Raw genomic sequence first — 12,010 nt, 5'->3', positions numbered from 1 at the left:
GCGCTAAGCGCGCTTTGCGTTTATTTATCGCCGTCATTGTAGATATGCCCCTAAATTTAGTGGTTGGAATTAGCTGTCTCTCTCCAATGGCCCTTAATCCGCAGGGCCATCAGAGGGGTTTAATCACACTGAAGATGGAGTAGTTTCCACCGTGAACTCCGCCTGCATTTAAAATTGGCAGACAGACCACAGTCTTTGCGGCATAGGTACTCCGAATACCTCTACCGCCAAGATTTAAGTCAGGCACACAGCTCACAATTAGAGTACCTGAAATTGACTATGTGATACCATATGATAAAATGTTTCTTTTCCTGTCATCGTGCAGCGCTCAAATGCCAAGGTCTTTATTTTGAGAAAACTTTAAGCGATAGCTCCCTATATATTAAAAAACATGAAGAACTCATCATATTCAACCACCATGCATACTTATGGGTGCACTTTCCGTATTGAACAGACTTGTTTTTTTAAAACATTATTACTGGACTGAATTAGTGTATTTTGTAACCTACATTCAAATCGTGAAAAGCTCACGGTACTATAAAAATTAAAAATGTTCTTTCTCTAAGCTCTTATTCCTTTATTTATGTATTTCATTTTCCAACAAAATTTGAAAAAACGATGTTAACAGAAAATGTATTTGGTGCGAACTCTGTGGATAGGAAAACAAGCAGACATGCGCCTTGATAAACTCTGTTACTGTCTGTTAGAAGCCCTCACAAACATGTTGCCTCAGGGGGATGTTTCATGCAACCTTCTGATGTGGTCAGGGTACTTTCATTTACGAGTATTATGTGCCAAGAAGAGGTGGGAGACGTGGGACTGGGCTTAGTGCCAAACCTGAAACCTGCCCTGCTTAGAAAAGGAAAATATTGTCTCAGCTAGAGAGTGTTTCGATGGGAGGTTGTTAATAGTTTTGACACGACATAGAAGCAAGCATGCAAAAACCGCGTGCTGTTATTTCAACAGTTCTCCGGCAAGCCAACTGTTATAGATTCCAGTGTGTGCATCTAGGGCCATCTACTGGTTGATATTGGAACACTTTAAAAATGCTGCTGCTATTGCTGTGCGTCTAGTGCCATCTACTGGTTGATATTGGAACACTTTAAAAATGCTGCTGCTATTGCCTAGGTTATGAAAAGGTTGCACACAAAGAATTCCAGTGGAATTCTTATTTATGTACAGTTTTCAGGCTTTTTCAGACGCTGAATGCCTCTTTCATTAGTGGTTTAAGGTTAAAGGGAGCAGTTAAGGTAACCTTTTGGAACTTAAAAAGCCTATAATAATAAGCCCACTGGATATCTGTCTGCATGACATTTCATTTAGGGTGCCTGACGTACTGGTGAACTTCAGTTGTCATCTGATTGAAGGATTATACTGACGACGCAGCAAGGCATGTTACTAAAGAAGATCCATGTGTAACCAGGTTGACTGGCAAATTTACTCAATTATTCCAAAATGGTATACATTCATCGCAACAGCTACCACATTAGCAAGAGCAGTAGCCCTATTTGCCAGCCACAAGCCCAAGCTCAAGGCCAGGGGACCACTACATGACTCGCCATTACAGGTGACTGCTGTTGCTGCTGCTTTTATCAATATTTTTAAATGATTCAAGTATTATTGTTATTGAGAACAGACCACTAGGCTGCTTAATCTGCAACCTTTTTCGTCTTGCTTTGGAGAGATTCAGATTCCATTAGCATCAGGTTGATTTAGAGGAGCTTAATGTCGATTCATCATTCAGGGCCGGATTGGTTAGTTTTGCCGTCAGTCATAATCCTGGGGGCACAGCTTGAGTCACTAGAGGGCGGTTTTTTTGAAAGTCTAATGGCCCTTTTTGGGGCATTTGTCACATTCTCCAGCTCCCTATGGTTAATTGTAGCAGAAACATTTGGATGTCAGGGCTTTAGAAATCTGGGAGGTCCCGCCCCTGAGCTGTAGAGCTTGGTGTCCTAACCCTCTAATGTAAGGACTTAGTTCAAAGCACCAACACTGAATTAGGGAAACCAGCTGGACCACAACTGTGACACAGACCCACTGAGCAATCATCCACAGGCATTGTTTCAGGGACACAGTGGCAATCCAAACCATTCTTTGTTTATGAACCACACACTAAATCCTAGCACTAAGAAACAGGGACATGTATAATAAAATGTTTATTCTAAAATCATCAGTCTACTGCATAAAATATGAATGGTACCCACACAGACTATAAAAATGAGAACAGTTAGGCATATTATGATCAGCGAAAACAAGTAGAACATTTCTAGCTTTTTAGTGAAGTGTTCCTCGCATTCTAAAACCATAATGTTATTTTGAAGCGCTATGCTAAATTGTAGCAACAGCATTAAATCCCAAATCTGCCTTTTGAGCTTCTCAATACCTTTGTCTAGCGAGTGTGGTGTTTAGGCCTCAGGCCCACATGGAAGCAAAAGGATGGACACATACACTCCGTAGTGTGGTGCGATAACTGGCCACGAGCACGTGCACCCGGCCCTTTTATTGGCAGGCTCACGTCACTCGTGACACCTGTGAGGGATGCGTGTGGGGTGCAAGTGTGCCCACTCCCATAGGGGAGTGGCTACTAACTCTGTCTGTCGAGACACTAGCATGTGTCTCGCAGGACACAACAGCGAGGTCAACTCTTACTCATCAGTGCTCCGACCGGTGAGCGAGAATGTGCACGCTCAGTCATGGGCACCTTCAGCACGACTCCCAGAGTCAGAAATCAACGCTCAGTCACCGCAGTTTCAATGTGTTGAAATTGTATATGCATCAGGAACACTTTTGGCAGGTTGCACATGGTGTCCTTCATCATTGTTGCTGTTACTGAAACTCAATGAAGAATTATTATACAGAAACAAATCAACTCTTGGACTTAGAGCAGCTGGCTCTGCAATCAGGAGTCATCTGGGAGCTAAATTTAGTGTGAAGACCTCTCCTCAGTCAACTAGTGGTGACATCTCGGGGTTTAAATAGGGTTTGACCTCTGACGTCAGGTTTTCAAAATAAAACAGAGTTGGGAGACACTGTGGGGCAGATTTACAACCCCCCTGCGCCACCACTTTTTGTGACGTACTGGAGGCGCATTTCACTTCTCTATATTTGCAAGGAGAGGAAAAGCCACCCTGCGTGACTTTTCCCCTCCTTGTAATTATGGCCCCTTAACACGCAGCACTTTGCGTGGAAGGGGCGTTCCATGGGTGTTGCTGTGGGTGTTCCCACGCAACACCCATGGAATGAGACACATTTCCAGATTTACGAGGGATCGTAAATCTGGAAATGCGTTTCAATGCTACGCCTCCCCAGGGGTGGCGTAGCGAGGCGCAACAAGGAGAAATGTTTTTATTTCTCCTCGTTTTTTCCTCTTTCTAAGCGTGCTGCATTCTACAGCACGCATTGAAAGAGGAAAATGCCTGTAGTGATTGTTTTTGTGCAAGAAGGTGCCCCTTCCTGCACAAAAACAATCTCCCCAGGACGCAGGCATCCTTGCACCATGGCGCAAGGGTGCCAGCGCATGGCTGCAGTTTGTGCGCCAACGCAGGGGAGAGCACAGGAATGCGACATACTATTGTAAATATGCCGCATTCCTGTGCTTCGGAAGTGCCGCAGCGTGGCGCAGCCAAAGGGCTTGCGTTGCCGCGCTGCGGCACTTCCTTTAAAGATCAGCCCCTGTATCTCTTACCAAACGAAATTAACATGGTGAAAAGTATGTCGGAGCATTCATATGTTTATGTTTAAGTAAGGTACCATATTGTTAATGACAAAAGTGAACAAATGTTATCTTAGACAGTGAACAGCAATAATGATCTCAGCACTTTTCATGCGCTGTTAGGAACTTTACACGTTCTATAACAGATATCAGACTGAAGTCTTGCCACGGAGCAAAAATAGGCTAACTAAAATGGAGACTATCATGATGTACATGTGGTAAATGAAGATGCAGGGTAGCCGGGGGTATAGTGGTAACAAGATTGTTTATTCAGGATGGATAAGAGTCTCAGGTTACAGGTAGTAGATGGTAGCCCCACCAGGAGTAGCATCTTGTTGCTCAGCCCAGCACTCCAGCTAGCATTCACTCAACTAGGAACTCCTCAGCATTCTATTACCTCACACTCACACTGGCTGAGCAGCAGGGGACATCAAAGTAAGGGAGAATGCATGGCATCTACATGGCAATACCACAGTACACAATAAGGTGTAAGAGAGAGAGAGAGAGAGAGAGAGAGTGGGGATCGCTGGAAAGAGAGACAGAATGTGACAAGAGAAAGAGTGCGAGTTGGTTTGAACATTTTTGTCAGAGCTTGTTGATTCCTAGTCTCTGGTCCTCATAGCACCCCATGGACCCAATAAATAGTGGAATTATAAAACCCATGTGATTTTCAGAGATATGTGTTTAAAAAACATTGTATCAGAATAAGATTGGCACAGGGTAACAGGCATAGACAGAAGAAAACTGTTGGTTCTCAATCACGCCATTCTCAGATTACAGTAGAACACACCTAAAGGCTTCACACACCCTTGGATGACCTTAAAGAGTGTTCAGACTCATTAGTCATATTCAAAACACACTTCACAAATCCAGCTTAGGGCCCAATTACGATGTCATGCGGAAACTATACCACCTGACTCCTTGTCGAATTCGGTTCCGACCGACTCGCGGTCGGTAGTTCCACACGACCGATTACAATTACCAGTCGGAAGGTCTCTCATTGACATCGATGGGATCCTGTTTTTCAACCAACAACACAGGCTCCCATTGCAAAAAGGGGTGGTTTCAGAAAACCTTACACCCTGTCACAGGCACCCCATGGTGCCTGCCACACTGGGCATGGTTTTAAAGGGGGCCCCTTGGGTATCCCCATGGCCCCCAACTAGAGGCTTCAGAATGAAGGGTGGTCTGCTAGGGCCCCACAAAGACAGTTTCTGACAGCCTTTTCGTGTCGGACAAACCAAGACGGGAAGGCTGTCCGAATCCGACATCATAATCTGTAGGTCGAAAACGCTGTCCGTAGAGCTGTACGAATCAGCTCCGACCGACTCAGTGTCTATGAATGCCGGTCTGAACAAATTCGGAATCTCCGAACAGTTTCCTTTCCGACCGCATGCATCGTAATCGGTCGGTCTGAATCCTTTCTGACCGAGTCGGGCAGATAGGTTCTGACACGGTGTAGTGGAATCATACTGTCGGTCGGAGGCTTTCGGACTCACATCGTAATCAGACACCTTAGTGCTGTTATGCCCCAACTCAAACATTCTTAAGGCACTCAACAGGCAATCCCAGCCATTACCACCAGATGCACAATCCTGCTGATATTTTGTGTTCCAATTGCAAACCTGTCTGCCCAACCCAAACCTTTTGGAACTAGTACAGGCCTCCCTTCTGCTCTGGGCAGTTTGTACTTAAATTTATGGATATGACAATTGAAACAGCCGACTGGAATGAGAAATGCATCCGCGCGTTACCCGCCCTTTGTTAGTTAACACTACCATTCATACTGAGGACGACATGGTTCATTTTCATGTGCTGTCTCATGACAACATCTAGCCCGCAACTGTTTAACTTTTTCCTGGCCTACACATATCACAATCATGTTACGTAGTTTCTTTAGAGTATGACATGCAAAGTGTACACTTTTTCGTATTACTGATAACATTTTGTTTTTGCTATATATCTTTTTATTAAAGTGTCATCATGAAATAAACCAAAACATGGTTTCAGAGTCAATTCCACAAGGCTTATACAGAGCATCTCACAGTGGTAGTCAGCACAATAGGAATGCATCAGTGGTGGATTCGGGACAACTGTGGTGGGACGCAGTATGATTGTGGACAGCCACCAAGTGTACATGTCTTAGAACAATTAATAGCAAATCTAAGTGAAAGCAACAAGTACCAATTCAGAATGCACCCACGGAAGGAGCTGATAATGATTTTTGATACAGTGCTACGTCTTAGATTTTTGTCTTTTCTAAGCTCTGTAAATAACAGATGTTACTAATCCAAAATATATGGTAGTTACTTACCATTGAGAAATGGAAGTCTGAGCTACCTAATGCGGGATTCAAACTCAAAAGACCAGCGACGGCTCCTTTGCTAAGGCAAAGGAGCGTCACCCCACTGCTCTGTGAGCAGGTCAAAATGGAAAAAGAAAATTACAATAACGCATTGTTATTATCATGTTATTAGGTCTCGCCTGACCCAGCGCATGCGCTGGTCTGGCGAGACTTATTGAGAGGGCTCCAAAAAGTGCTACCAGGCCAGCCTGGAGCTACAGTGCATGTGTGCGGGCGCGCGCGCCGCGCTTTACCGCGATTACTTTCACTTTAGCGGCCACACGGCCGCCTTGATGTTTGATTGTGATCCCGATCGCTTTGCATAGCCAATAGGTCTCGCTTTTGGGACCTTATAAGTATTTAGTTATGCAACTGTTGCATGGCTAAACACTTATAAGGTCCCAAAGGCGAGACCTATTGGCTATGCCAATGCTTGTTTTTCTGTTGTTGCTCAGCTGGTGAGGGCAGGGTTGGGCTAGGCTGTCACGGAGGAGGAGGGGAGGAATGGTGAGCACTCTTTTAAGTGCACATGACGGTCTGGTCGGCCATCTTGGGCCGGCCAAACAGCCACGTGCACTTTGCATGTTCTCCATCAGGCTGTATTGTGCAGTCTGGGTGGAGAACATCCACAGCCTCCCAGTCCCTCTCTGAGCACCAAACCATGGTGCTCAGACCAATCTCATCACTGCTATCAGCAGGGTTGTGATTGGCTAGGAGGGTTTGAAAGACCTGGTGCTTCCTGCCCCTGGAGTCCTGGAATCGGGTGAAGAGGACTGAGAGGCAGCAGCTGGCAGGCAAGTACTTAGCTGCCACTGCAAAAGACTCGATTCACAAAAAAGTGCAAAAGTACGTTTCAAGATTTCTTCTCCATTTGAACATAATTTTGTACTTTTTTGGAAGTCATACACACCCCTGCTAGTACCTCTGGAAAGCTGCACCAGTTGCGCCTTTCCATTCGTACTGTGGCGAAAGTTATTTTTCCCACATTGGTATGCCCAGAATTGTACGGAAAGTAGAAGCACACTTGGAGGAATCCAACATCAACGTGCACTGGCTTCCATCAGCACAAATTAAGCACTGCAGAAGGTGGTATGTTCTGGTCTATCTTCGGAGTGATGTGCCACCTCGTCTATTCTGTCAGTGCTAAGGCCTCCAAGAATGCAGTAGTGGAGATTTTGAGCGAAGGCCGAAGCCACTGCGTCTCCAGTCCTGCACTTCCTGAGCCTACCACTTTCTGTTCCACGTACCCCGCCATAGCTGGGACGCCGTGTTTGATTAATATTACCAACGGTACCGCGTATCCACTATAAGGACACCCAAAGCTTGCTAAGCAGCTCTATGCATGGATTCTCTGGACCCCAAGTTGAGGAATATTTAGCCATTTGGGCACTCCCATTTGTCTAGCAACCAGGCCAGTTTTAGGTGATATGTTATCCATAGGTTTTGAAACCAACTACAGCACAACAGCTTTTCTTCTCACTTTAGCAGTAATAAAGGTACAGAAATAATTTGTAAAAATGCCCCTATCAGCTTGTTAAAACAGATTATTTTTGGCATACATGCACTACTTCGGCAACCACTACATCACAGACATAGTATTATTCAACGGCTTAAGGACGCGTTGTGTAATTACATTGTGCTTTTAGGTATTGTCATTTATTGGTATAAATATAGTGTGCGAGTTATGGCTTCCATGGCTGTTGTGCAAGTTATGAATTGAGCTCCTAACCATAATTTGCGAATGTCAGTTTTTTAAAATTTTAATTCACATCCATAACAATGATTTACCTTATTAATTGAGTGAATATCTGAGGTTTTTTTTTTTAAAATCTACATTAAGGTGTTATGACCAAAGCTAACCATAACTTCGCTTTAACATTTGCTTTTTTCAGTGAAGTTTGTATCATAGAACACACCAACAGTTTTTAATGGTCAATCCCCTTTGGCCAGGTTTTTTTTGTTATTTGTTTGTTTATATGGGCCGCAAACCTGCTACAAGTTCTGTGTTCTCAGACTGAAACCCAAGGCAAGCTCCTTGGGCCTGTTTTGCCCTTTTATGAGCCCGCATATATGATTATTGGTCAGTCTCCTCGTGTACTGACTCCCATTTTGGTGGCCGCAAAGTAGGGATTCCCACTGTGGTTATGTTCAATGTATTGACATACATCCTTAAGATTTGTGTATTTGCAATGATGAAATTTGGTCTCACAGTACATTTTTATTCATGTATTTTTATTTTTCATATTTTTCAGCCTATCAGACGACAAACGTATTTAAGAAGTGTTAGCATGCCTGTAGAAAATATTAGAATTCCCTCACCTCAAAATGAACCAAGAAGAGCAGCGTTTCAACGACAGACCTCAATTACTCAAACTATCAAAAGGTAATCAAGATTTATCCTCTACTTCCATATCCGCATGTCCATTGTCAAAATAATGTATCCCCAAAGTTAGCCCTTTACCAAACATACTACAAATGACTTGGATCACTCTTAATCTTATTGCACATGCATTTATATACAATTACTTGTTGGGTATTTTTTCATACTTCTTCAAAGCCAATTGATAAAGCAGGATTTACAGATCCTTTCCATGCAGATGGGGTTCTCTGTGCCTTGAGCTGAGTGGTTGCAGCTATGTCTAGAGTGCACTGATGTTTTGCCAAGCATTTATTTGGTCCACTAGCCCTCAAAACAGGAGTTTGGTATTGAAAAAAAAAACAAATGGCACTGATGCACTGGGAATTTCTCCCAGCGTTTGAGGGTCATTTCTTTGGGTTCCTGCTCAGGGCAGCGAGGATTTCCCTGTCAGTCCTAAATAGGAAAAATGTACATTCACCCTAAACAGGGCAGGAGGTCTGAGGTCAGCCATCCATTGAAGGAGAGGATGTGGCCTAATGGCTAGTGCAGTCAACCTTAAATCTGGGGAACCGGGTTTGAGTCTCGGCAACGACGCTCAACATCCTGTGATTCGGGGCAAATCACTTAATCTCCCTGTGCCTAACAAAAATGAATGTGTCCGTGTGTAACGCAACTGGTGCTCATGTAAAGCGCTCTGATACCTTGGTTCAAGTTTGCACTATATAAAACTCAGAGAAAAGAAAAAAAAAGGTTTTTGCTGTTGGAACCTGCACCGGGTGCTCCATAAGAATCCGGGTCCTTCTCGGAATCTAAATATCTGCCGGGCTCTAAATGAGCCCCTAAGGCTGGTACATTCGCTCAACAAAGGCCCATTCTTTACCCTACTGAAAGCACATCTCCCCAAATGTATTCAGCCTCCGGACTGCGATTGTGACCTGTAAATGTTTTGAAAAGATATTCTAGGACTAGCAAATGCACTGCAATGCCAGAATAATGGCCGACTGCGCACTATGTAAGGGTCAAATAAGGATAATATCAACAGTACGAATGGTTGACTAAGCATGTAAAAATTACAATTTATTTTAAAAATAGAAGGAAATAAAAAATAAACTGATCCAAACCAAGAAGTAACAGCTTATCATCACTTTTGAGAAAAACAATATAAATCAAGCAATGGTGCAGCCAGTAGGTCTTACCTTTGAAAGGCATTTGGTGACCCTTTGGCTTTGCCAATGCTTGTTAGAAGCAAAACATGTCTGTTGCCAATTTGGAACAGCATAGGTAAAACTAAAATAGCCAACAATGACAGGTCTGAGCGTAATGATTTATATGCCTGCATAGGTCACCACGCATGCTCACATATGTCATGATGCTGCAGTGGACTTTTTTTTTGCATATATTGTTGAGGATGCTGAACAGCATTGAGAACAATAAAAAGTATATGTCTGCATGCATCACCACACATGCAAATGTATGCATCGCGACGCTGCGTGGCATTATTTTTTGTTCACTTTTAATGTACCGTTCCTAAATTACAGGCACCCATTTTGGTATATTAAAAAGATAAAAAATAGTGCATCAAAGAGAAAGGTGCAGCCTGGTTTCAAATTACAGTTTCTGGGCCCTCCTAAATGGCAGGGAGCAACAGTCACCTGGGAGTGGCAGGGGCTCAATGTAAGATCTGCAGGGGAGGGGGGCTTTGAAAACAAAGGTTGATTGCGATGGAAAGGGGGCGGGGAGAAAGCAAGAGAAGGTTAGGATGAGTAACACAGTGAGTAAGAGGGCAGGAGTGTTAGGGTGAATCAGCACAGAGGAGCAGAATTCAGAAAACACATGCACTCCAGTGGAGTGCTGAAAAAAACGGAATAAAGTACTTGTCTGTTGTCAGCTGTTGAGGGATACAAGCCGACAAAATGAGAAGGATAGTGAAGTAGCTATGCTCCAGGGAAGGGACAAACACACAAAGATTAAGAAAAGCCATTGAATAAGAAGCAAGCAAATGAGATTTACAGAAAGCCAACCAAAGATAAGCAATGGGCTGACCCAAACCCATTCTAAATATTAGCATTGTATACAAAAGGTCTTTCAGCAGCAGACAGCTAAGACAGTCTGGAGTCGAGACCTAAAATGGCTTAAGGAGAGGTTAATTTTCAGCACTGCACAAACGCCATGCTGGAAGCTTGAACTGTCAACTTAGAAGTATAGTTTAAATGTAAGCAGTGAGAGCACAGAACAGGGCACTGTGACCCCATGAAGTACAAAGGAACAATGTCTGTTTTCTGTGCGTGGATTTGCATTGTGCATTAAATTGGAAGAGTGACTCCAGTTTCTACTAAGCTTTGACCAGTTAACCTCCATAAGACTTCTGCAACTTTCTCTCTTCCTGCGCAGTTGCCAGAGTCGATAAATAAGGATGTGGACCTCAACTGCCCATGGCTGTCCGTCATGACATAAGTGAACCCAAGGATTGTACTTATTAATGAGCGCTTCGTGTCCTGTCCCTTAACCTACTACAAGGTTTCCTGCCTGTTTGTCAACTCTGCTCCCACTAAAGCAGTTAAAAACTGTTTCCCTCAACGTATTTCCACAGCAGGGTTGTCAGTGATTCAATTCGCAAAGGGCACCTTCTCAAACCTAAACCTCATGTGGAGAAGTGTGGCTCACTGGTTAGAGTGGGCAGACCTGGAAGCAGAGGTCAGCCTGGGACCAGGGTTCAATTCCCGGCTCGGCTGGGTCTTGAGTCCATAAATTGTCCATGGACTCGATAATTCTCGCTCCAGTGCATACTCGATTCATGGGTTCACACTCTGCGACTCTGGGCAATAGCTTGCTTAATCTCCACAATGGCCCCTCGTGGCGGGATGCCTGGCTTTCACCTTGTGGATGCCCTGCTGGGTTATCTCACAGGGGAATACCAGGATGGGTTCCCTAAGCAAGCGCTTAGAGACTGGTTGGTGATTTGCGCTATAAAAATATCTGCACATTTACATGTCACCACTTTCGCTCTGCTGAAGATGCCGACCATAGGCCACTGTAGGGGCAGCTAATGTAATGTCATAGCTAACCTTCCCCTCTTCTCCAACGTTTGGGGCTTAAAAACTGTCACATCATGGTCTCACCAGTATGACCTGCACATTATTGTTAACCTAAGGGCCATTGAGCAAGTGTTGGTCGTTGAGGATGGAGAACTAGAAGCTTTGCTCAAAGACTTTGAAAAGGTATTTGAGAACAGAATTGTTGAGGTTAAAGACTATCGACACAAAATAGTACTTTAAAAAATACTCTCCCTGTGAAACATTCTCTCAGAAAAGTACCTTTAGCAGCTTGTACTGAAGTTAAGTCTATATTATACCAAATGATCAAATGTAAAATTATTGAGGCAGTAGAAGAAACCCAGTGGGTGTCTCTAGTGGTCATCACCAAGAAGGCAGACTCCTCTCTTCGATTCTGCATGGATTTGTGCACTCTGCACCAAGCTGTGGTCATGGACTGTTTTATTGCTGAACATTAATGAGTTCATCTTTCAATTGTCCAACTGTAAGTACTTTTCTAAATTGGGCCTTGGGAGTGCCCATCACCAGATATAATTGCCTCA

General features: G+C 43.9%; 1 protein-coding gene across 4 annotated transcripts in view; it reads left to right on the top strand.

Annotated features, from left to right (window-relative positions):
* Positions 1–12,010, top strand: part of RHBDF1 (rhomboid 5 homolog 1) — a 430,268-nt gene that overhangs the window by 214,794 nt on the left and 203,464 nt on the right. For all 4 annotated transcript variants that reach the window (XM_085628414.1, XM_085628412.1, XM_085628413.1 and 1 more), the window contains exon 3: positions 8,309–8,439. In XM_085628414.1, the coding sequence (XP_085484540.1) occupies positions 8,309–8,439 (131 nt within the window). The remainder of the gene's footprint in view (positions 1–8,308; positions 8,440–12,010) is intronic.

The sequence above is a fragment of the Triturus cristatus genome, chromosome 10 (assembly GCF_964204655.1).
Source record: "Triturus cristatus chromosome 10, aTriCri1.1, whole genome shotgun sequence".
NCBI lineage: Eukaryota > Metazoa > Chordata > Amphibia > Caudata > Salamandridae > Triturus > Triturus cristatus.
The sequence above is the reverse complement of the archived record's forward strand: the minus strand, read 5'-3'. Positions and strand labels throughout refer to the sequence as shown.